Source organism: Chelonia mydas, chromosome 7, assembly GCF_015237465.2.
Source record: "Chelonia mydas isolate rCheMyd1 chromosome 7, rCheMyd1.pri.v2, whole genome shotgun sequence".
NCBI classification, from domain to species: Eukaryota; Metazoa; Chordata; order Testudines; family Cheloniidae; genus Chelonia; species Chelonia mydas.
In genome coordinates this window covers 19071514-19098308 of record NC_057853.1, presented here as the reverse complement: position 1 = coordinate 19098308, position 26795 = coordinate 19071514, and the positions used below count along the sequence as shown (strand labels likewise).

The window sequence follows — 26795 nt, the reverse complement described above, 5'->3', positions numbered from 1 at the left end:
TACCTTTAATCAAAGAACTATACTGTGAGTAGACACTGTAACTTAAGGGTGACATGCCCCAATAGTTCTCCCTCAATTTCCCCACCTGTAAAATGAGACTATTACCAGAGACAAGTAGATGTTTGTAAGGGGAGAGTTCTACAAAGGGGAACCAAAAGAAGCCAGCTTCTGTAATTTGCTTTTCAGGGGGGAGGAGGAGTGAATTGAGGACATGAGAAGAGCTTCAATGTAGTGAGAGAAGGAGCAACAGGATGCTGGTGAGAGAGGAGGTCCAGTATGTGAAAGGCAAGGAGTAGCAGAAACAACTTTGAGACTCCTGAAAGAAACCAAGTTACACTGCAGGTGACTAAATACAGGGAACCTTGCAAAATTATCATGATTAACTGCCCAATCTACTTTTCCCTACTCCCAGGGTGAAACTAATGATATTTACTTACTAAAGTAAGTAGCCTTAGGATGGATTTTCAAACTTTAGTCAAGCAGGGTGGGTGGGGGAGGTGTATCTTAACCTTGTTCACCCTGATCCCACCAGATACAATTCCCATGTCAACTGACAGCTAAGATCTGGCATCTTTAAGAAAGAGGTACTCACTAGCTCTTGGTAGTACCCTATATGTTAACAAACAAGTCTGATTTTTTTTTTAAAATGGGTCAAAGCCGGGCTCTGGAATTGTCAGCAACAGTGTTACAAGAAATGAAACGCAGAACACTTTTAAAAGATTAAACCTATTCCCTAAACAGTCTCCTACTTCAAACTAAAAGATTGAGCTATATGTAGACTCAACCAATCCGTTTTCACCAAACTTGTATCAACACCCAGGTCCTGCTGAACGTTGCTAGATGACAGCATATGCCACAAGCAGTAATGTATTTTGGTTTGAATGTGCTGTGAAGTGGAAGAATCACTCCACATAAAATTAAAGTTTTGACTACTCAGGACATGCGAGGAAAGGGGGGGGGATAACTGTGTAGCTGCACATCTTAATTTAAAGCAGTTTGATATGCCGCCAAAAGAAAATTACTGTAATGGCACAATATTAAAGTTCCCCTGCTATTGCACACTTAACGCTGGCCCCTATCAGATCCTATTGGGATCTAGACCCACATTTAAAAGCATTTTCCATCTACTGCACACACACACCAAAATAAACATGTTATTTTATTTCTTTACAAATTTTCAGTATAGAGTAGTGCATGCAAGTTTATTAACAAATGCTAGTTATTTGACAATAGGATGTCTTCATTCTGCTTTATAGTGTGATCTCCACAGCAGTCCACATACAGATAAGGTTTTCACTTTGGAGATCACCTTTACTGTTAAGAGTTCTAGTCTATCACATTTAACATTGATTGAGCTCATGAGGTACACTAGCATCTTACCTGCTTGTAAAAATACATTGTTACATGTACAATACATATACTTTAGTGTATTAGACTGTAAAACACAAACAATGCAGGATATTTGCAACAAAGGAACACGCTTTCTCCCCTCACCTCCCAATGTAAAAAACTGAAGCCACGGAACCATTTTTTATTCTTAAATTGAGAGCAAAATAAATTTTGGATTGCAGCCGAGGAGCCGGTTCTGGTTTGGTACAGGAAACAGTTTTGCCTTAAATGAATAACTGCTAAATTGTTATGCTTTTAAAATGTAAACAATTCCATGCCTTGACTAATCTCAAAGCTACAGGGACATGCATCTAACCTGCTTTAATCAATCTGGTGCTAGCACCACTTGTGCATTTTCCAAGACATGCCATGAAACACCTCCCCACAATCAGTTACTATTTAAAGTCACTAAAGGAAATGTTATATATTTACGGGAAGGTATGCATTACTCCCTGTGCTTTTACTCAGAATGAAACGAAGCTTGAAGAGCCTACTTTTGACTTTCAGGCAGTAACGTTACTTATGCCTGTTGAGATTTTAAAAAGGCATACATAACTTATTTAGGCAAAACTACAGACATTGTTCTGTCACATAAGAGTTTGCATTTTCATACTCAGTGATCAATAAAATTTGCATGCTAGTGCTAGCCTGGTCTGTTTTAACCATTTGCTCTATTTCATCTAAAATTATACACACACAGTTAGGCCAAAACTTTCAAACACAGGTTCCTAAAGCTAAGCACCTAAACCTAGATTTAGAAAACGAGTGGCTTAATTTTTCAGAGATGCAGGCACATGCATCTTCCATTGAAGCAAATTCTGGTACCCAAATCAAGATTTAGGTGACCAACTTTGGGCACCCACACTTCAAAAGTGATGACCTTCATTCGTGTGGATCCTAACAAAGGCTCATACCTGGCGCTTAAAACACATCCAACCTTATTTTACGTAAGGCAATCAAGTTTGATTCACTGATGTAGATTCACACTCTTTTAAAGGAAATGAATCAAGTAGTAAACTGAAGTACTGAAGGGCATTATACAGCCACAAACTTTGTCCTTCAACTTTTTCACAAAATTCCAGTTTAGCGGCTTTTCGATTGCAAACAAGATTTCTGTTCCCTAAGTGCTATGTAAACAGAGTTCCAGTCTCACAAAACACGCACATGATCATTCTGTCACCCAGAGTTTACAAAGGAATGCGCAGGTTCCAAAAAAGGAATTCGAAATTGGATGGTTTTCCCTAATGTTTTATTTTGCAGTGGTATTGCCGCTTTCTTCCTGGAAAGAGGGAGTTAGATGTTTATTTTTATAAAAACTATTCACCTCTGAACACAGCTCAGACCCCTCTACTTTTATTCTGCAATTTATGGCCAGTGCAATGGCAGCAGCTTAAAAAAAAAACATATGGGAAAATGAAATGGCAGTATACAAGGCTTTTATATTTAAAAAAAAAAAAAATCTCAAACACACCACCTATGAGATCAGTTATCAAATTTGTTTTTAAATCCCTAAAAATCCCTTTACATATTTGCATTGCACAAATTGATCTGTAGCTTTTATATTCTGCAGCTCAAAGAATCATAGCAGCCTGCTTTTTAACAGCACTTTCTTGTAGCACAATAAGGCAGTTGAACTAGCCTGTAACAACTTGCACGGTGTCATTTTCACGGGAAACATCTGATGCACAAAAATTTTAGAAAATAACGTTGGTCACTTATTAATGGAAGTCCAGTTTTAAAGGCTGACCTATAATATTGCAACAAAACCAAAGGAAGAAGGAAAGATGGCAGACTGATGTCTGCATTGTCAGATATTTTTGAATCATCTATTTCCCTATTAGCACTTTCCCATTTTGCCCAGAAATAAGCATGTGATGATAATCAACAATTTAAAAAAATGTTGTTGTGACAAAGTTCATCATATTTAAAGTTTGTATTATTAAACATGTTTGAGAATAATATAATAGAATATTCAGTTTTATTCTCCCAATCCAAGTAGTAGTGGAAAGACCTAAATGAAAGTGCATAGCACAAAAATCAAGATTCTTCTCATCCTTCCCTCTTGTAACCTGTGCTCCTTATTTTTAAATTCAGTCTGCTCCATCCTCCAGCATTAACAGTGGACTATAAAGTTATTTTTATGTGGACATATTATTGCTTCAGCAATTGGATTTCTCTTTCTGCTTTGCTAATGTGCGCTTCAGTTCCTTTAAGTTCTCTGTCAGTACCTCCACCTCATCCATCCGTCCGCTGTGTTTGGCATCAAAAATATAAGCCTTGATATTATCAATCTGTTGGAGAAGGAGTTCTTCTTCTATAATGTCCTCTCCTGATATTTCATTATCATCAACTTCAAAGGGATTGGTAGAAGACAACCCTTCAAATGGATTACCAGAACTCTGAGCATTCACAGACTTTTGAAATGGATTTCCATTATCTTCAAAGGGATTTGGAGCACAAACAGTTGCCCCATTTGTTTGCTGATCTTCCTCATCATCTTCAAATGGATTATATTCTTTTTTATCACTGTGCAGGGCTTTGGTGGGCAAAGAAACCACCTGAGAACTGTCACCAGCCAATGTGTTAGCAGGGTCTTCTTCTACTGGACTAGTATCTGCCTCATCTTCAAAAGGGTTTAGGAACACTGTCTGATTTTGGTCGGTCTCTCTGATGTATTGTGGGGCATCTCTGGGTTTGGTTGGGAAGACTGAGTTCTCTTCAGTTACCTGTTCCTGGACAGCATCTGGAGACGGAGTTTTAGAACTTGGGCTGCTTTTGATCTGAGTGGTATCTAAGTCCAAAGCATGTGCTATCTGGTTCAGGTTTTCTTTTCCAGATTCATGCTGGTGCTGCTTCACTTCTCTGAAGTCTAGAGAACGTGTCCTTGAGTGTTGAGACATTGCTTTGTGTTGTTCCCTTTCCCACTCCTTCTCACGAAGGACCTGAAGCTGCTCCCTCTGCATCTCTTCCTCCTCTGCCTGCCTTTTAGAAAGCTCAATAGCTTTCAGAGTTTGCTGCTGATCATATTCATCTTGAAGCTGTCGCAGATTCTCTTGCAACATACGGACCTCATCTAACCGATTAGCTGCCTTTGCTTGCTTAATAAAGGATGTAATATTGTCAATCTGCTGAAGAAGTGGGTCAGCTATTTCCCTTTGGCGAGGTAAGCTAGACGTAGGTAACCAACCTTCAGATTTCTTTACTGTGCCTCTTTTTGGATAAGGTACCTCACCATTGGGTGCAGCTGTGGATCTGGAAGCTAAATCTTTCTGCTTTTCCTCCAGTCTTCTCTGTGTTTCAAGTGTTGCCTAGCAGAGACAAGATTTAAAAGGAGACCCATGAACTTAAACTCCCTTAAACTTGCCTGAAATTTCTGTGCCTATATGGTTCCAACACCTGAGATTATTGTAACTGAAAAGTGTTAGTCACTTTTTAGGTTATTTTGTGCAGTTGACAGCATTTGTATCAAGTCAGTTTCCCCTTTGCTGAAAAAACTTAAACATCAAAGGACCAAGAAAACCCTATTTTAAAAAATTCAGTGTGCACTATTTGAAGGTTGTTCCATGAAATATTTTTTAAAGTAATTTTAAAAAGTTGACAGTGTCCATTTCAGAACTGGGCAATATGCACAAGTCTCTCAAAAAGGGAGGATTACTGCACTACTTTGTTCTCTGACTCATTATTTAGATTATAGGAGCAACGTAACAGATTTTTACCCATTTCTACTACAATTGGAGGAATATACAGGGCTCAAATAAGATATTAATGTTAAGAGGCTTGTCTTGGTGTCACTCTTGTGTTCTGTGTTGATCAAACAAGACAAAACTCAGAGCCACAATTTAAAATCTACACTCAGTAATTTCCACCCAAAAACTAAGATCAGGTTCCTACAGACCTTCTGACCTGCAGTTATGTCCGGGGCAGTATTTGTATTACGCAGAATATACTGTTCCTCAAACAGTAACAGCCTGTTAGTAGTGGGGGTTAAAATACCTTTTCCCAGTATTTGCAATGAGTTCAGAAGGCCAATTACATGGAGATACTTCTGGATCATACAATGATGTGCCCATCCAAACTCACAACATGAGCACATCCCAGAGAGAAGCAATCATCACACTTCACAAGATGCCGGAGTTCCTAACAATAACTAGATGGTTTTTCCCTTGAGCTGATTAGGAGTTTCACAAATCAACTCAAATCCCACCAGAGCTGCCTACATAAACGCTCTCTTGCTCTACACTAGTAGTAGTGTTTATATATAAAGTATATAACTGTCATCCTCTTCACTGAAGGTTGTGTGCACTTACTGAAAAACGTGCCTGATGAGACTCCAAAGAGCAATCCTAATTTGATTTGGGTATTAAACTGACCAAGCCTGTCTCTAACAGATGCTCTTGTAATGGAATATCACACAGTATTAATTTAAAGGAGTCATAAATATAATGAAACCTACAGAAATCATATACATTAAATCTTAGACCAGAGGGCAAATGTGTTCTCCCTCAGGGAAATGCACTGAATTGAAGAAAAGGATTCTCATTCCTCTCTCTACTCCTACCCCAAGACATACCCAGCCCGCTCTTTGCTATTGACTCCTTTCTCCTCACAAGACACGCCCTTTCTCCCTCCAGGGAATACCAAAACCTCATTCCACAGGGATCCATAGAGAAATGGGCCAGTTCCTGAAAGGCTAAATGAGACACAAAGTCCAGTGCTGCAAACAGTTACTCACGTACACTGAGGCACAATGGAGTACTAAATGAGTAACTAATACAGGTGTGTGACTGCAGGAATAGGTCCTAATGCAGCTAAAGCTAGATCCACATCGTCACCTGTTTTTCCATGTGCAGTTTTCTATCAATCTCCTGTTTTCTTTTCTCTTTCAGTTCTTCATACTTGTCTTTGGTTGGCAGGGACATCAGACCCAACAGTTTTTCCTAGAGAAGAGTATAAATAGTAAAATACTACTGATAAACTGCAGGTTTTTAGCCTACTTAAAAACAGAAACTCTATTTAAAGAGTAAGGTGATCTAGTGCAGTGTTTCTCAACTTTTCTATACCACAAACCAATGCTCAACAGAAAAAAGTTTCCCTGCAGCAACTTAATGCTCAGGAAAATAATGAAAGCACATCTTGGTACGAACATACACTATTCTGAAATAATCGGTCTCTGGAGCACACATTTTAGTCTAATATCTCCTCAGAATTAATGAAAGTCTGAAAAGTTTAGCTTACAAAATAAAAAAAATAAATTAGTTTTCTATATATTGGTACTTAAAATATTAATAAGCAAAAATTGGTGAAACTCGATGTGTAAAGTATGCTGTCACTTCAAGAAGAGCATTTAAACATGTTGCACAAGCGTACAGTATTAGGTTTCCAACACAAGTTATCTTCATGCCAAGGGAAAGCCTTAAAAGGCTCATCAGGTCAGACTGCAGGATATTCACCATTTAAATAGCCTGAAAAGTTATTCTTCTCCAATACGTAATTTGAGTCTAGTCATGGTTCCAATTTTTGCTTATGAAGAGAACGCAGCAGAAGAGTCACATATGTGCAACTCATGCTTTGTTTACCTGTACAAAAAGGGTAGCTGAGTATCTAATCATTCTCTGAAGTTGTAGAGTTTTGGGATGAGGTTGAGGCTCTTCATTCAAGCCTAGACTCAAAATCTTCTTACTGAATCAGAATACGCATACAGTGAATTAGTACAAAAATAAGGGCCAAGAGTAAGAAAAATTCAAAATAAGATCCAGGTGTTAGAGACACACTGTCAACCTACATTCAGACAGAAGCATGATTTTTCTTAATATATTACTACTAGGGCTGTCAAGCAGTTAAAAAAATTAATTGCACTGTTAAACAATAATAGAATAGCACTTATTTAAATATTTTAGGATGTTTTCCACATTTTCAAATTTCACAGTACTCGCTTCATATTTATTTTTTATTACAAATATTTGTGCCATAAAAAACAAAAAAATTGTATTTTTAAATTCACCTCATAAGAACTGTAGTACAATCTCTTTATCATGAAAGTTGAACTTACAAATGTAGAATTATGTACAAAAAAAACTGCATTGAAAAATAAAACAATGTAAAACTTTAGAGCCTACAAGTCCACTCAGTCCTACTTCTTGTTCAGTCACTCAGACAAACAAGTTTGCCTACATTTGTAGGAAATAATGCTACATGCTTCTTGTTTACAATGTCACCTGAAAGTGAGAACAGGTGTTCGCATGGCACTGTTGTAGCTGGCGTCACAAGATATTTACAGGCCAGATGTGCTAAAGATTCATATGTCCCTTCATGCTTCAACCACCATTCTAGAGGACATGCATCCATGCTAATGAGGGGTTCTGCTCGATAACGATCCAAAGCAGTGCAGACCGACACACGTTCACTTTCATCATCTGAGTCAGATGCCACCAGCAGAAGGTTGATTTTCTTTTTTGGTGGTTTGGGTTCTGTAGTTTCCCCATCAAAGTATTTCTCTTTTAATACTTCTGAAAGCATGCTCCACACCTCATCCCTCTCAGATTTTTGAAGGCACTTCAGATTCGTAAACCTTGGGTCGAGTGCTGTGGCTATCTTTAGAAATCTCACATTGGTACCTTCTTTGCGTTTTGTCAAATCTGCAGTGAAAGTGTTCTTAAAGCGAACAAAATGTGCTGGGTCATCTGAGACTGCTATAACATGAAATATACAGCAGAATGGAGGTAAAACAGCAGGAAACATACTATTCTCCCCCCAGGAGTTCAGTCACAAATTTAATTCACGAATTATTTTTTTAACATGTGTCATCAGCATGGAAGCATGTCCTCTGGAATGGTGGCCAAAGCATGAAGGGGCATATGAATGTTTAGCATATCTGGCACGTAAATACCTTGCAATGCTGGCTACAAAAGTGCCATACGATCACCGGTTCTCACTTTCAGGTGGCGTCGTATATACGAAGCCAGCAGTATTATCTCCCGTAAATGTAAACAAACTTGTGCATCTTAGTGATTGGCTGAACAAGAAGGACTGAGTGAAACTTGTAGGCTCTAAAGTTTTACATTGTTTTGTTTTTGAGTGCAGTCACGTAACAAAAAAAAAAAAAAAAAAATCTACGTTTGTAAGTTGCACTTTCACGGTAAAGAGATTGCATTACGGTATTGTATGATCTGAATGGAAAAGTACTATTTCTTTTGTTTATCATTTTTACAGTGCAAATATTTGTACTAAAAATAATATTAAGTGAGCACTGTACACTTTGTATTCTGTGTTGTAATTTAAATCAATATATTTGAAAATGTAGAAAAACAAAAAAATATTTAATAAATTTCATTTGGTATTCTAATGTTTAACAGGGTGATTAAAATTGCAATAAAAAAATGAATCATGATTAAAAAAAAAGTTTAGTTAGTCGCGTGAGTTAACTGCGATTAATCGACAGCCCTAATTACTTCAACTAATACCTAAGATTACTGAAAAAGTTTACAGAAAAATATTGTTCAATTGGTTAATTCGTGCCTTTGGCAGCACTTTATGTTTAGTCACTTTCACTATAGTTAATCTCCCATGTGAGTGGAGCTCACACAGTAAGAGGGGAAACAAATATTCTTACAAATTAGCAAGTGAGCCTGTAAAACTACAAAATATGGATAGGGAGGACAAGAATACTATTTAAACTTGTTTTTAAAACTGAAAATGAAGCTGAATGTGTCCGTTAAGTAGACAGAGGTGCTGTGCGCATAGCAGATTCATGACCTAGCATGACTGGTTTTTTGGTTTGTTTTTTCATATTCTCACAAACTCTATTAGAAGAGGTGATTTTTCTTTTTCTATGTTTGATTAAATTAAGTACAGTACATTTCAATTTCAAACATTGTGTCTCTAGTTTAACCCATCCACTAAATAGTTATAGAAATCTCTCTCAACAGTTTGTTCCTTACCTTAAAGCATCTATTAACTCATACACTTTCTGCACCTCCATCCTCAGGTCATTAGCATGTTCAAGATTGTAGGTCATCTCCCCAGCACTAGGAAAGAAAGAAAGAAAACACATCCTCATTTACACTAAGTTATGTCCTGCCAGCAATCTATGCAATAGTAAGAATTAACAGGAGGCCTTTTAATATTACTTATCTCTTCTGTCAGATAAAAGAACTACTGCAGCTAATAAGATTTCAGGGTGAATGTTCTATGTTAAACTCATAAGTGAAAAATTTCTTATTTGCAAAAATGAAGACAATGGTTAATTTGTGAATGCTAATGTTTCACAGAAGAGTTTACTGTATGATTTTATGAACTCATGTATAGTACCTATATTTTAATACAGGCAGAAGAAAAACTGCTGTATCTTTATGTGTAATGTCTTGTGAATTTATTGTGTGTGTGTGTGTGTGTACATACATACATATGTACAGTTAATGGCATATTTGTTTATTTTGTTAAACTGAAGTAAAACAGTGATACCAAAGCTATCCTCTCCTTGAGTTGGTCAGAAATCAGGACAATTATCAATCAGCATGAAGAAATGATAAACATCAACAGACAGTAGTTTCCTAGCATTTTGCTTTTTATATTTATTGAACAAAATATAACCAGTAAGGATTTGTAAGAAGGAAGGGTCCCCCCACCCATTTTCATATCTTACACATTATGCAAAAAAAAAAGAAAAAAAAAAAGAAAGTGACTATACTAGTCTGAATTAATTTTATATCAAATGATCCAACATAACACAAATCTCAGACATTTCAAACAAGCATCTGAAAACCCACCAGAATCAAGGAAAGGATAAGTCCTGTCAATTCTGAGATATACTTTAGTAATTCAGGACATTTACATTTAGCTTCAGCGACTGAGCTGCGTACTTAACATTTTGGTGTAATGAAGTCTCAAACAACATACTACCCATTTTCTTCCCTGTAGACCTTGTATTAAAAAAGCAAATAGCTTTTTGGAAAGATGCATGCAAATGCTAACATGCCTTTTTTAATAATTGAATCTCAAAATAACTGGCGTTGCAACACATTTGACACTTCATTTAGTGATGGACATAGTACTACAGACTGTACTGTGGTATCATATCTCACTTCACTAATCCACAACCCTAAAAAATTTAGTCTCGCACCAATTTTCTGTACAGATGTAATAGCAAAGTGTGGTAGTGAGATCTCATTACTGAAACTCATTTTTTAAAATTAGACTTAAACGTTTAGCTTGTATTATTAGTATAAATAATTAAATTTGTATCACTCTGTTTAGAAAGTGCCTACAATATTTTGGGTGCTACGGCCATATACTTTAATAATAAAGCATAACTATACTTGCCAAAATAAACAAACTGAGCACACACAGGGATGTGGTAGCCTTGATTTGTCAGACAGTTTGTGAATTTATTTGCTAATTTGCAAAAATTCTAGGATCCAAAATGGGTCTCCCAGTCATTAGCACAAGTTAGTGAGGTCTTACCCTATACTTTACATTTAATATGTGCCACCAGAGAATACAAATATAGCCTTGTGAGGAGTCTAAGCATGACAACAGACACACAAAATAAGTCAATCTGAATGAGAGAATATGTCCCAAGAGGAGCTCCTGGAAGTGCCTATTAGTATGATAAATTAATTCATTTGGCTTTTGGAATTTTATAGTAGTAAATAGGGAGAGGGTATTATAATCATCACACTTTATAGTTCTATACAGCCTTCCTCCTGAGGATAACCAATGCTCTTCACAAAGATAAAAACAACAGAGTCAAAAAGATGACTTTCCATCTAGAAGCACTGTATCTGGGAGCAAAACCCCGACATGCTCACCCAGTTATCTGCACTAATGATCCTCTAAAGTCTTCAAAGCAGCTCAAGATAACATACTGCACCAGATAACGTGAGTTCAAATCATTGAAAGGGGAACCCTACTTAATACCCCACTTTGCCCCATCACTGGAATGGCCTCCCTGAATCCATTTGCCATGCAGCTTCTTTCTCCTCCTTCAGAACCCAACTTAAAATGTTTGTTTTTAGCTCAATTTCCAGTGCTGATCCAATGCTTTGTAAATAAAAAATGCACTGTCATTCCCTGAAGCCTTTGTTACTCAATGAAATAACTCATGTCCTAATACTGATCATACACTGTGCAGACCTCCTCTTACACAGTAGAGAACCTCTTCCTTTGCCACAGCTAGCCTAAAGTCAAAGCCCTTTGGGATAGCATCTATTGTACTTGTCTGTAAAGTATTATGCAGACTTCTCAGATGAAATTCTGACCACTGACTTATATAGGGCCAGAATTTCACTCATACTGCATAATAAACATTCACCGATTCAAACCCTCTACCTAACACCCTCCCCTCATTTTCACAAACATGTAACATCACTGGTACATCACATCGATGTACAAAGTATCTCTCCAGGCCACCTAGATGAGATATTTATATTTAGCTTCAGACATTTCAGACTGTCATCTGAAATCTCACCAGAATTAAGCTAAAGATGAAACCTGTCAACTCTAAGATATGCTTTAATAATTTAGGTGATTCACATTTACTAGCTTAGCTTCAGCCACTGAGCTGTGTCTAATATTTGGCTATAATGAAATCTCAGTGTCTAATATTTGGCTGTCCTCAAATCTCAATAGAGAACAGGTTGCCAGTTTTAATTACTGTAGACTTTGTATTAAAAACAGCTTTTTAGGGGGAAAAACACATGCAAGAAAATCACACAGGCTTACTTTAATGATTCTGCCATCTTTATGTATTCCGGAGCCTTCTGGTCAACCTTCTCCATGCAAAGCCGGAGTTTCTTGTTTAATCAATCAATAAAATCAAGAGATTAAAATGCAGTTCTCCAATATTAGCTATACACATACTCTCCTCACATAAAAAAAAACAGACATTTGTATGGCATAAACCTTTCATCTGGGGCATGTGCATGTGAGAGTTTAGTGCTGATGAATGCTCTCAAATTGACTACCTGGGACAATGAGGTCCTCTATTTATCCACACAACAAACGCAGCATGTGCAGTAGCACAGCAAGCTTCCCTACACTGCCCCACCACTGAACCAAGTTCAGAGACCATTTCTAGGGCTGACGGTGTATATCTGTCATCATGACTTCTTCAGTCCTTGGCCTCTCTGCTGAGATTGCTGACAAGAGGACCAATTAGCGCTAACTATGATGTTCTGATATGTGATATTGACATCTAGCCACTAGGAACGGAACTAAAACCCGTCAATCCATTTCACAGACATCACCAAAGAGTCATCAGATTATGACTTTTAGTCACTAATGGCTTGGACTGTATTTGAACCCATAACCTAGAACCGAAAGGCTCCTGTCATAGCCTATTACTAATTTCCTGAGCCATCCTGTCCACCTGCCCTCCAGCTCCCATACAAGAAACAGTTAAAAGCAAAAGGCATAGATTCTGTACAATCCATTAATGTAGTGCAGACACACAAATATGCACATACACATTTCTTTTAAAATGCATTTTATAAGCAACCCAGCTGAGGAAGACCAGAATTTGGGGGTCACCTCAAAACTACTGTCTCTAGATGATTAGAAATAAAACAGGTCACAAAGTGAGATGCTTCTTCATCAGGCTAGGGAGAAGGAACCAATTATTACACAGCCCTACGTACATTTAGATCCCAGCGAGTGGACAGATAACACCATCCTGTATTCCATTCTCCTAGAGTGGTGAACAATGAATGGTCCACGGATAAGGGAAGTCAGATGAGGGAGAATAAGGCAGGGACCACCTATAGTTCTATGCCATCTTCCACACCCACCCTGAGCAGGTAATAGGTTTTATTTTACCTCATAGAGTTTCACAATATCCGGTGTGTATTCTTTCTCATCAATCTGTTGCTCTCTTTTGAGTAGGGTGTCTTTACAGTGCCTACAGCAGCGGATTCGGTCATCATCCTTCTCATCCAGAACTGAGCTCACACTGCTTACACTGCTAATGCTGCCACGGCGGGAGCTATGGATACTGTTAGGTGAGGAGTTTGGACTAGTATGAGAGGCCAGGGCCTCTTTGCTGGCACTGGTGAGTTTGCCTGAAAACCACACACACAAACAAATGATTCTGTAATACCCAGAAGGTCAAGGGTTCTCAAACTGGGGGTCATGACCCCTCAGGGAGTCACGAGGTTATTATGTGGGGGGTCACAAGCTGTCAGCCTCCACCCCAAACCATGCTTCACCTCCAGCATTTATAACAGCATTAAATATAAAAAAAAAGTTTTTAATGTATGGGGGGGGGGGTCGCACTCAGAGGCCTGCTGTGTGAAAGGGGTCACCAGTACAAGTCTGAGAACCACTGCAGAACGGAATGAATATTTCCAGTTTCTCACTGGAACCAAATTGATACACATGTTCTACACATGTCGGAGAGGAAACCACCTTGTTAGGGAGGAGGAACTAGCTATTGGGACATCCTACATCCCTTTGTAAGTAAGCAGTTTATCAGATTAGCAAGCCGCTAATCAGATAGATGAGGACCTTACGTTGTAAGACTCTCATATCCAATAATAATTACCAAGATTATTTATATATTAATAATTAGCCAGAGTTATCACAGCTCCTCTCTGGAACTATAGGACGGGCCTGAAGACACAGAGGAGAATAAATTAAAATGACTGTATGATCAAGACCAATGTTAATCAAGTGATTTTGTGAACTAATCCACATTTAACTCATAAAAGGGAGGATAGTATTTTTGTCATAGTAGCGTTAGTGGGTTCATTACAGACTTGATAGCTGACCACCGCAGAGCACTATCCATCTGTCTTCTTCCCACTGCTCTCTTAAATAGTCATTAGTGCTAGCAGACCAGCATATAAGGGATGAAGCAACAATTTGTCTTGTTTAGTCAAAGCTACCAGGTGCTATAGCTGCTAGGAGAAGACATGGTGTAGCTGTCAGAGCACATCACTAGGAACCAAGAGATCTGGACTCTACTTCTGTTTACCTGGGTCTAATACTTATCTAGCCTGCCGTAAGGCTTAATTCATTAATGTTTATAAAGCACTTTGAGCTCCTTGGAAAGATGCTACAGAAATGAAAAATTACAATATTAAAGAAATTCAACTGCACCACACTGGGAAATCTTGGGAACTGGGAATACCAAATGGAAAATCATAGATAGGAACCTTTGATGAAAACAGACATAAGCAGCTCAGATGGAAAAAGCTGAACCCCTTTAGTTGGTGTTCTCAAAGACAGGACGACAGGAGTAACTCACATCTGCCCACTGTACTCACTCGCCAACGGAAGGCTGACAAGCTCCATACACTTCTTGCACATGATAGACCCACAAAGGCGGCAGTGATGACGTCTGTTCCGAATGCTGAACTTATTGCCACAGTCTGGGCAGAACGGTACATCCTGATCATTGACCCAAGGCACAACAGACTTCTCTATAGCTGTTCATGGGAAAACAGACACAAAAACACCCCACCTTAGAACCACCACAAAATCCATTTATCAGCTGGTGTGAAACATCAGGAAAGTTAGTTTGATGTAAGCATGTACCAACCTCTTATTTTAGCTGACTCTGTATTTGTTCTGTCAAATGACGTAAGCTGGCAAAGGACACACAGAGGAGTTAATCAAGTCAACTGCATGCTTCTCATAAGACAATATTTACACGCCTCAAGAATGGCATTTTTAACAGCCTGGACTGCTCAGTCTTGACAGCATTCTCTTATGTAGTAAAAAGGTAATCCGTCCTTTACAGCAACCTCCCTGTACTTTCCCCACTATTTCTACAGCAACACTGGTGTAAACAGCACATGACACACGTAAGCCAGGTGCCTGACCTGAGGACTCACACTAACTTCGATGAATACAACAGATTGCTCCTGTATATTCTTCCTACAGCACCCATCATCACTGTACCTATGAAAAGATACAAGTAAACTAGAGCTACGAGACAGGGTCCATAACAGAATATGAATAATAAAAGATTTGGTGCAAAAATATGAAGCAGACAGTATGAGAGAGGAGCTTAGCACTGCAAAACTAGAAGAAAATAGTAAAGGGATGGCACTTGGCCCACTGAGAAGAAGTATAATGGACAACAGGAATAGGGGCATTAACTCAAATTGAAAATGGAGCTCTTAGTACAGGACCAGGCCAAGCACAGGACACACAAGAAAATGAGAGCCAAAAAGGAGAATGTATGGGAGACAAAATATTTATGATTAAACCTTCAACATTTCTGAAACAATTTGGGCATTTCACAAATTGTGCACATTACAGATTCAAACAAGGTTTTACATCAGGTCTTCTATACTTTCACAGGAAGTAGTAACAAGAAGTAACAAATTTACCTTCTCTAACCTGATTATTAATTTATTGACTTCAACAACATAATGATCAATTCTAGCCGCTCGGTGTTTCTTGAAATCAGAAAGATGACTCCTCATGGCACCTGGTCAGAAAAGAAAGATTAAGAAAGTCCCCAGATTCAGTCACATAACCTTGTAAATGTCAGTTTAAAAGAAACTTTAATCTCTTTTCACTGTTTGCTACTCAGGTCCAAATGGAATTTTAAAGACAGATTGGAATCCTGTATTTTAACAGCACTGCTTTGAATATAATTGTAGATTACACCTCTTATCTGCAAACTGGCTTTAGTGATAAACGGAGCACTCTATTTCTACCACTAAAATTACAAGCATTACTTTAAAGACAGCAAAAGCAACAAAAAAAACCTCTTGCTATTACTCTCTTGATCCCTCAATTACCAGTCAACAATAGCTTACTAAATGTAAGAGTTACTTCCTTTTCATTTGCTGACTACCACTGGAATTGGGAATAAAGCTGTCAAACAGATATTAAAAATGTATGCAACTGCAATTCCTCTTTCAGATTTCTAACTTCCCTTTTTTAATCTTCAAGGATTTTAAAATCTGACTGCCAAATACGTAAGAAAAATCAAAACTGCATAATCACCTCAAGAAAAGTGCAATTCAACACTGCTCAAGATGTTTCTTCTGGTTCATATTTTATTCTCAGATATACAGACAAATAATGAAGTAATTACTTTTTTCCTGTAACACTATTGATGGAGCAAGAAATCAATGCTGAGGTTACACTACAAATATTTGTTTATAAATATAAAACAGCATCTGTCGCTTCACCTCCTCATACTAGTGCAAGCCAATAATCACATACAAAATATGGGTCTCTCTGAAGACAAAAATTCCTTATGCCTTGCTGCTGAAAGAGTAAAACATTCAAAGCCTAACTGAACAGTACAATACACCATGAAGCTCACCAAACTTAGGCTCTGGCAGACCAAAGGGACTGAGTTCCAGAGGTGTAGGTCTGCCATCAGTCCTGTGGGATTTCATCCCACGACCCAACAGCAAAAATGCCCCATAAAACTGTAATCATAACAATAGGATACAGCATAAGAGGCAGTCTCCAATAATGATATTAGAAGTAGTTCGAGGTCCAAACAAGATACCCTTGAACTTTAAATAAGTCTTTGATATGGACCTGAGCTTTACCAAGCAGGCCTGTCTCTAACAGTGCCGGGCTCCCTGACCTCCCTCACAAACTCAAACCCAAGCAATACAGAAATATTGAGAAAATCTGAACCTGAATCCATACTTAGTGGCTCAGGGACAAAGTAACACATCTGTTTTCTAAAATGTTACTCAAGAGCCTGAGTATAGTTTAATAAAACAATACACAAGGCATCAGCTCTCTACACAGTGGACCAAATTCTATGTAGACTTACAATCTGTGCAACTCCAACGAAATCAATTGGATTGTACTGAGTGTAAATTAACAGAAAACCTGTCCTACTACACATGGCTTTCCTGTTTTCTTACCCAGTTCTTGGGGCTCCCACATGTATGGATCTACTCCACCATAACTGAAAGACTCGTATCGCTCCTGAGCCCCAGTATCAGTTCGGTCATCTCCATCTCGTTTCAATAGCTTCTTCTTTGCTTTTTTGGCCTTTTGGACTAGATCTGAAAAACAGATCGAACACTAAGCAATCAGTCCCTGAACATTTGTCATTTGAAGCCACTATAAACTTCATCTGCTCATTTAGCATAATTCAATTTCCTTTAAAACAATAATAGTTTTCCTCCTTCATAAAAATAAGCTGGCCTGGTGTACAGAACCAGAAAGCATCCCCATACTTATGTCAGACAGCGGTGAGACCAGACATAAGGAGATGCTTAGCATTCACAGCTCCTGTTGATAAACTGGAGTTACAGGTGCTCAGCACTAGCATCAGTGCTTGATGACAGAAAATTATGCAAAGAAATTAATCTAAATAGTGAACTGTTGACTAAAACATCATTGCAGGGGTCCAATCCTGCAAGTGGTGCACACCTTGCAAGTGTTGAGCACCTCTCAATTCCCAGTAATTTCTCTGGGAGATGAGGTTACTCAGCACTTCACAGGATTGAGCTTCAAGGGAGAGAACCCTGTCCAAAGTCAACTTACTAACCCAACCCTAAGGAAAGCTACAAAATAATGATCAGCAAATGTCTTATCTTCATTAAACATTATAAAGGCAGCTACTTGAACATACAACTATCTTTAGTGCAGTACCTTTGTTTTCGAATATTCTGCTTATAAATGGCATTGCTTTGCAGTACTTAGTTACATTCTTTGTAAATTCACACAAAACACCCACAAGTAAAAAGATGACATTTAGCAATATTGTAATAGTGAACATACTTTAAATATTAATGAATTCTACCAGACTACTTCACATGAGATGAATATTACTGAGAGAGGGGCATGGTCTAGTGCAGAGGTGGGCAAACTCCAGTCTGAGGGATCATCCTACCCTGCCCAGCCTCTGAGCCCCCGCCCCTCCCCTGCTGTCCCCCTTCCTCTGCAGCCTCACCTCGCAGCGCCGCCAGCACTCTGGCCCGCCGCTCCTGTCAGGCAGTGCAGCTAGCTCCAGCATGGTAAGGGGGCAGGGAGGTTGGATGATGGGAGTCAGGGGACAGGGAGCAGTTGGATGGGGAGGAGGTTTGCAGGAGGGCAGTCAGGGGACAGGGAGCAGGGGGAGTTGGATAGGGGGTGGGGTCCCAGGGGTGCGGTTAGAGTTGGGGTGTGGATGGGGTCATGGCAGTCAGGGGTCAAGGAGCAGGGGGCGTTGGATGGGTCAGAGGTTCTGAGGGGGGTGGTTAGGGAGCGAGGGCCAGGCTGTCTGGGGAGGCACAACCTTCCCTACCCAGCCCTCCATACAGTTGCGCAACCCCAATGTGGCCCTCAGGCCAAAAAGTTTGCCCACCCCTGGTCCAGTGGACCAAGCAAAGGACTGGGAGTCTGAAATTCCTGAGTCTTCATCTGTATTGCCACACTTGCCCCTGAGATATTGGCCAAGTCATTTTAGTGTTCTGTTTCGGCTTCCCCCTCTGTAGAGATATGGGAATACTTAGCTACTGACACATAGGGATGTTATGAGAATTAATCAGCTGAATGCAAAGAGCTCTGAAGTTGAAAAGCACTGTAAGTACTATAATAATACTGGTCAAATTCTCTTATTTGGCTCAACCTGGTGTGAATATTAATGTGCCAGTTAAACCATCTTCCCAATTACCAGCAGCTCACAGGAATACAGTGTATCCTGACAAAGACTTATTTTTCAAGCAATCTGTGAAATTAAAACACTGGACAAAGTACTAGATATGAGAACACACAAGTCTGATTCATTTAGCAGCTATTAGAGTGTAGGTAAGTAGCCTATTATGTGGAAGTTACTGTTCACTGCAGTGAATTGCCTGCAGACCCTCCCACATATAGTATTTTAAACAGAACAAGTGTCACATTTATCCACCAGCTAGCAATAATTACATTTTGTCCTTCTAAAGCACCTTGCTTCCAAGGATCTCAAAGCACTTTATACAAATATTAAGACTCATAACAGCTATGGGTTGAGGTCACAGGTATGATTAGCCCCATTTGACAGATGGTTAAATTGAGGCACAGAGGATTGGTTTCACATAGGTTCAGAGTCAGTTGCAGAGTTAGGAATACAGCCAAGAAGTCCTGACACCCAAGACTTTCCTCTAGACATACTAGAGGACATACTAGACATTTCTAATATTACTGAAGTGTGTCACCAAATCTATCCCCTGGCTCTTGGCAACAACTAAGAGGGTGTGCCACAGATCAGGGGGGCTGCTATGAGTTTATACTGTTTTTAAGACAACTCTCGATAGACAGGAGCCAACCTTAACTTTCCAACCACTGCCTATGCTGTAGGAGGAGCTACAGTCACTAGTCCAACCAATTAAATAAGAAAACAATTACTATTAGCATATTACAGATGGGCATTAAGGTTATGTTGATACTTTCACTTAAAATTAGGACTAAAATCCCTGTTTCGCATTTTAATGATGAGACAGTCTCCAGTTTATCACAATTACTGTTCAAAAAACAAAACGAACTTTTCTAGAACATTTTCTGGATAGAATACTTGATAACTATACAGTTAAAGAGAAAACTAAGAAATTACCGTTTTGAATTTTAGCCCCAAGGGTTTTTTTGTTTTGTTTTTAGCAGTTTTGGTTTTTGTTTTGTTTGCAGGACACAGGGAGTAGCTCATTCTAATTGCACAACCACAGCCACTCCAAACTACACACCATACATCTGCACAACCACATCTCAGAGACAGGCACTTTTGAAATTTAAAAAGTATACAAAATAAAAATTATTTCCCTTGATGAAGTCATCCAGAATAATTTAAGCATCAGCCAGAGCCAACATGTGGCTAATATTAATGTTTATTAATTCTGTTTATAAAGACCTTTGAAACCCTCAGGTGAAAGGCTCTATAAGAAGTCCCAAGTTAATGGGGTAACTACGGCTGGCTTAGACTTGCTGGGGCCTGGGGCTGAAGCCTGAGTCCCACCACACAGGGCAGAAGCTGAAGCCTGAGGGCTTCAGCCCTGGGTGGCAAGACTCAGGTTACAGGCCCCTTGCCTGGGCCTGAAGCTCTTGGGCTTTGACCCCCCTGCCCGGGGTGGTGGGGCTCAAGCTTTCCGCCTCCCTGCACCCCAAGCAATGGTGCTTGGGTGGGCTCAGGCCCACCTGGGGTCATGTAGTAATTTTTGTTGTAATAAGGGGGTCACAGTGCAATGAAGTTTGAGAACCCCTGCCTTAGTGAATCACAACTCTTTATCAGGTCAGTACCACTAAAGTGGATATTAAATTATTTATATTACCAAAGCCTTAGGAACCCTAGTCATGGACTTGGACAACATCATGATAGGTGCTGTACAACCACATTAGCATCTTAGTCTTTGCTACTCTGATATCTTCATAGAGAGACAACCCAAATCTGCATACGCAAACAGTGAGGAGGGAAATCTCTGAAGATTATTTTGTCCAAGGAACTGGAGTCAAAGGGTTAGAATATGATAATTCAACACTGTTGGTTCCTGAATGCTTTTTGCTAGCATATATATTAAACAGTTTCAATATGATTGTAGACAGGGGCCTGAGTTAGCACCACCAGCAGCTCCTCAATGGCCACTATTTATTTCTTTGTCTGTGAAGGGAGGGAAACTTAGTTTCTCTTTGGCCAGATTTAACCTTCAGGTTATAGGTTTAGTGGCTTCACCACTGGCATAACTGATTTACACCACCCTACACAAACAGCCTTGATTTACACCAACTTACATAAATAGACTTTGTTACACTTGTTTAACAAAGCCTTTGTTAAAGGCTTTCCAGTCTCTTGAGCTGTGAATTTCCAGTGAAGTCCATATTTATAAATATCTATTTACTATCAAGCTAATATCTGGCAGTTTCTAACGAATATTGTAGGACACAAATCTGTCACACAAATAATATATAACAAGTGAAAAGTGAATAGTAACATTATAATGCACTTCAATAGTTGTCATACAGTATCTACTAAAGATAGAAAAGTTATGTGATTGCATGGTACTATCATTTGTCATAAAAAGTTTAACACGTATATTAATGTGTCATGGGATACATGCAAATTGGAAACCTGCTCTACTTTTCCTCATTGTTATCAGTTACCCAGCACAGCTCAGTTAAAATTTACAGTCAAAAGGGCTACCTGAGGAGTAAGATACTACTCAACGCGAGTGAAGATATAATCTGGTTTAGAGATTTTTTCTTGTGGACCACTTCTCCTTTCAGTCATAATGGCATAGACCCATCTCCTCCATCCATTTCCTACTGTGCAAACCATCTCCCATCTCATTCCTGATCTCATAGATAAGGCAAAATTTTTCTCACAGAGGTCATGGAGGCCTGTGATTTCCTGAGACCTCCATGACTTCAGCCCGCGACAGCTGGGAGCTGCAGGGTCCCCCTGCCTCCCACGTCGGCTGGGAGCTGCGGAGTACCCTGGGGACTTTGAAGGTTGGACAAAAACAAGAAAAAGTATGGGTTCCTCATGACTATCAGAGACAAAAGGTTCTTTCACATCCACTTCATCTCCCCCCACAATAAAAACAAATAAAAGTTTAAATTTAAAAAAAACATAGTACATTAACACAGGCCCATGTAAAAAGCATATATAAATGACAGTCTTATCCACCCATATTTAGGACACTTTGAACTCACCAAGAAATCACTTAGAAATATTTCTGATGTGTAGTTTGAATACTACTCCCCCACTTAATATAAAAGCAATTTTGTTGTTTTCTACGCTAGGGTGAGTTTTACTGGATATGGCTTGACATGAATAACTATGACAAAGTAGGCAGATAAAAACAACATCCTTAAAAATGCAAATTAAAGAAAAATTTGAAAAAGTGTGACTATTATATTTTCAATTAAAAGGACACTACTGAGATAGCAGAACCCAAAATTTAGGTGTTTTTTGTTTAAAAGCAAAAAAAACAGTTAGGAGAGCTAACAAAACCTAACACAAGTTCTCTTTTTCTTAAACCAATGAAAAGAATATTGTTGTTTTGGTTTAAATATTCCAGAGTGGTGCTTGCAATTCCAATACTGCAGCATTGTGCTAGTGCACAAGAACCCCAAGAGCAAAATTGACTAGTCTGCTTTAATTGTCCAAATTGAGTGAATGGCTAAAACCAAATGAGCCGCTGAAGTGGTGAAAAGTAAATCAGATTTATAAAACTGAATTTTAATAATCTAACATGGTCTAAGAGTAACACAAGCAATGTTTTTAAATAAAAAAGATTGTTTGAATATATGGCTTTTAATCTGTGTCCTCTTAAGCGGCAGTGTCAATTATAGTTACAAATGATAAAAATTCAAAATTAAGGAAAAACAATTAAGCAACTTTCCAGAAAAACACTCAAAAGACTGTTTCTGCACATTTTACTCTACACATAAAATGAAAGTGTATATGAACAAAAAGCTAAGAACAATCTTTTATCATCACAAAAATGGAAAAGTATGATTATCTAAACAGAACAGAAATCCAGTATAAATATACTCAAGGCACCCAACAATTAAGGAGTGTAATTGCAAGTTCAAGGCATCTACATTGTAGTCAGCTGACAAATCCAGTCAATTTTTGACATTATGCCCAGGGAAGTTACAAGGAAAACTGCTATTAATTCTAACACTATAAATCATCCATGTACTGACAACTTTCACAAGAGTGAAAAGCCAGCATTTTCTAACTTGGGTGCATAAAATTAGGCATCTGAAAATCAAGCCACTTATTTAGGTGCCTAACGTTAGGCAAGCAAGGTAGAAAACATTTTTGAAGCTGTCTGTTGGAAATTGTACAGTAATTATTCTTTGGCCTAAATCCATTTACACATAAACCAACCCCACTCCTAACTCATTTTAATCAATATTTTAGTGAAGTGAAATTTATAGGTGAGACGCTTTTAGGAATCTGTAGTACAACTTAAACATTTTTCACTGTATGGAATTTTACAGAGCAGAAGTTAAAGCTGCTGTCATGACTCTTACTTCTGAGCTGTCCTTTGACATCTCTGTCCTCACTTGAGTGTTCTTCTTCATAGTGAGATTGAAGCTGATAGAAAGACTGCAGATCCTTCAGGCACAGTGGACACAGAAAACCCTCTCTCACTTCCACAGGGTCATCAAATGGAGGAGGGTAGCTTGATGCCATGGTGTTTTGTTCACTCGTGGGATACTGCTGTCCCCCAAGTCTTAGCAGCTGTGGAACAGCAATATGCTGTTTATTAGCATTATGTCTGATGAAGCAACTGAGCTAATGAAAAGAAAGTGCCATCGTCCCTTGTAGCTTGTGCAAAACAGCACTCTGAAAGAGATCCACAGAGCAGTTTTAAACAGGATGAACAGTTTTAACTCAGTAACTCTCTCTGATCTTTTAATACTGATACTTTTAATAATCCAGTTATAGCCTAGAACACTGCTCCACAGAGGACTGAAGGGCTCTCAACCTTTCCAGACTACTGTACCCCTTTCAGGACTCTGATTTGTCCTGCATAACCCCAAGTTTCACCTTGCTTAAAAACTACTTGCTTACAAACTCAGACATAAAAATACAAAAGTGTCACAACACACTATTAATGAAAAATTGCTGACTTTCTCATGTTTACCATATAATTATAAAATAAATCAATTGGAACATAAATATTGTACGTACATTTCAATGTATAGTATATAGAGCAGTATGAACAAGTCATTGTCTATATGAAATTTTAGTTTGTACTGACTTCACTAATGCTTTTTATGTAGCTTGTTGTAAAACTAGGCAAATATCTAAATGAGTTGGTGTACCACCTGGAAGACCTCTGCGTACCCCCAGAGGTACACATACTTCTGGTTGAGAACCACTGGACTAAATCACTACTTCACCTCTTCATATCACATGGTGCACAGGACCCTCAAATATTTTGTGGGTGGAAAAAGTGGACCCTTCCTTCAGGCAATACTTTGGCGTAACACACAAGTTTCTCATAAGCTCCTTCACTTGGGAAGAAAACTTCTATGAAGAATGACAAGGAATGCTAAAGGAAATAAAATTGTGTGTCTGACGCAGAATGCTTGGAATGCTGGAAGCATTCTGGTAAATATTTTTAGCAGTACCAAATGTGACAGAGGACAATTTCCTGGATATATTGTAATGAATTAAGTTAAACCTTAATTAAGTTTAATATCTTTGGGATCCATTGTATAAAAATGCAATTGTTTGTGTGTTGTTACTGTATGATTGTATGTAAATTTTCTAGGAGACTGACTAATGTAAACCTTGGGGAAATATTAGGAACTTCAAAGAACCATTTGGGACAATGGAGGTGAAGTGGGTTTCCTAGGAGGTACCTGGGAGGCTGTTCAGCATGGAAATACTCCCTGAGAAGGGACAGAGACATGCGTCTCCACCCAAAAGAGGTGTCAGCCAGGGGTTTGAAGCCTGAGTGTGGGGTGCTTTTGCTGGATCACTGAGGGGAAATATGGGTGCTGTTGCCCTGAACTGATGCCAAGCTGATGTACTAAACAGTTGAATAGGACAGTGAAGGATCTTTATTGCGGAGAAGAGTAGGTCAGGAAGGTAGGCACACCTAAAGGGGAGGGAGCCTGGTTGAGGGTCTGCTTCGAGGAAGGAGGTAGATCTGGTCCAATATGTGTTTGTAGTATAACTTCTTGACCTGCTCCACTGTATTCAAGAAAGGGCTTAATCTATTATTCTTTATCTGATTCTAACTCCTTCCTACTCTGTAATTTAGTTTCTGTTTATGTCCCTGCCTGTACATTACATTGCTTTGTCCCAGATATTGTTATGCCATTAGTTGGCTCCCAGCTGTTGAAATTCCTTCCTAATGCTCTCATCACCTCTTATCTCGGATATTCACATCTCGATACATGAGAAAGCTGCTTTAAAAACTATCATCTCACTTGTACGTAACACTGTTCATTCCCAGAACAATGTACACATCCGAACTCCACACCAGGCTTGACATGCAGCCACCTCTAGGGTGGCGCGGCCAACAGCGCAGAGCAACACTGCCCCAGTTTGTGAAAGGAAGCGAGGAATGCCACACCCGACTGGGTGCGTGATGGGCATGTAAAGTGACCCGGCCGCGACCCAAACCGGGACAGCCTGGCAGTCGTGAAACGCGCCGGGGGAATCTCTGCCAGGAACAGGTGACCCGCCTGCGAGAACCCCCGCCCTGGGTTCAGCCCTGACTCCCCGGCACCGGGGCGCTCCCAGCCGAGCGCAGGCAGCAACGTCAGCACCCCACCCGCCGGCTCACCCCACTGCAACGGGCGGGGGGGGGGGGAGTACAATACTCTGGGGCCCGGCAGCCGTTACTCGGCCCCGCCCACTCCCGTGAGCGAGCGGGGAATCCCCCCGCCCTGCGGCACAAGGCAGAGGCGCGCGCCCCAGCCGGGGTGCGGGCAGGGGCTCAGCCCCGCCTCACAGGGAGCCCAGCCCAGCGGGCGGGAGCTGGGGGGGACTCGGAGCCCACCCCGGGGCGGGTCTCACCTCGGCTCCCAGGTGGGGCAGCGGCAGCCGGCGGCTCCCTGGTGCGCGGGGCGTGAGAAGCCGTGGCCCAGCCGCGTCTGGCGGCGCTAGGGGCTCAGGCCCAGGATCCGGGCAGGACGAGCGCCGAGCCAGCGATGAGGGAGTGAGGCGGGTTCATCCGGGACAGCAGGGAGGGGCGGGGCCCGGCCGAGGCGCCGCTGCCGAGCGTCGAGTCATGGATCGAGTAGGAGGGGCTGCTAGGAGAGCGGGGAGGCTTGCAGCAGAGCAGGGCCGGGGCTGGAAGGGAGCGGGTGGGGAGTGCGGGGCCTAGGGCAGGGTGTACCCTGGGCTAGAGCATGGGCAGGCTAGGGGCTGAGATCCCTGTGGAAGTGGCATTGTCAGACCCCATCTCCAGCTTTGCCAGCCCGAACAATCATGAGATTTAACAGTGGGGAAGGGCAGGGGTGGCTGGTTTCTGGTTTCCGACCTTTAGGCTACACTCCAGTCACGTTTTCATGCTTTTCTCTGCAACCCTGAGGGCTGGGGACTTACTGTTCTCATTTAAATGAGAGCTGAGATTCTCTTGTAATCAATTGTCTTCACAAGTTGGGGGCGTGAGCAGAACATTGTATGCTGCAAGGCTTACGATAAAATTGCAAGAGTTGGCAACATAGCTCCCGGAGCTGGGGTACTACGCAAAATAGGACATATTACAAGAGTGGAGATAAAATTGCAAGTGTTGGCAGTACTGTGTCTTGCTCAGCCCGCTTCCCCCTTTGGAGTAGCTTTGGTGGCCATGGTGGTGAGGATGGGAGTGTGAGACAGAGATTCCCACCTGAAATATCCTATAGCCTAGGTATAGTTGGCAGGAGATCATAAATTCTAGGCTTACCTCTTCCACTGACTGTGGTTAATTCTGCAATTCACAGTCTTATTATTGAGCATACCGGAAACAACCCAGGTTGCTAACATTACAGATCCAAGTCTCATTCTCTGATCCACC

At 40.1% G+C, this 26795-nt stretch overlaps 1 protein-coding gene across 2 annotated transcripts; it reads right to left on the bottom strand.

Annotated features, from left to right (window-relative positions):
- Positions 1–1146: 1146 nt before the first annotated feature.
- On the bottom strand, positions 1147–26211 carry RBSN (rabenosyn, RAB effector). Of its 2 annotated transcripts, XM_007059950.4 has the most exons (12): positions 25814–26211; positions 23308–23623; positions 17232–17375; positions 15720–15820; positions 14924–14969; positions 14649–14810; positions 13201–13442; positions 12109–12179; positions 9327–9413; positions 6966–7068; positions 6222–6326; positions 1147–4697 (listed from the first exon to the last, which is right to left on the bottom strand). In XM_007059950.4, exons 2-12 carry the CDS (start codon positions 23468–23470, stop codon positions 3549–3551), a joined length of 2373 nt encoding a protein of 790 aa, XP_007060012.1. In that variant the 5' UTR covers positions 23471–23623; positions 25814–26211; the 3' UTR covers positions 1147–3548. The 2 variants fall into 2 exon arrangements, with proteins under 2 accessions (XP_007060012.1, XP_037759575.1); XM_037903647.1 differs by lacking the exons at positions 17232–17375; positions 23308–23623; positions 25814–26211 and having other exon boundaries at positions 14630–14810; positions 15730–15820.
- Positions 26212–26795: the final 584 nt, after the last annotated feature.

Excerpts from the sequence above, each read along its gene's own strand:
- RBSN (XM_007059950.4), bottom strand. The coding sequence starts at position 23,470 with ATGGCATCAAGCTACCCTCCTCCATTTGATGACCCTGTGGAAGTGAGA. Across the intron at positions 12,180-13,200 it reads ATATTGTGAAACTCTATGAG|AAACTCCGGCTTTGCATGGA; the intron begins GTAAAATAAAAC and ends TGATTAAACAAG. Across the intron at positions 6,327-6,965 it reads CAGCTACCCTTTTTGTACAG|GAAAAACTGTTGGGTCTGAT; the intron begins GTAAACAAAGCA and ends ACTCTTCTCTAG.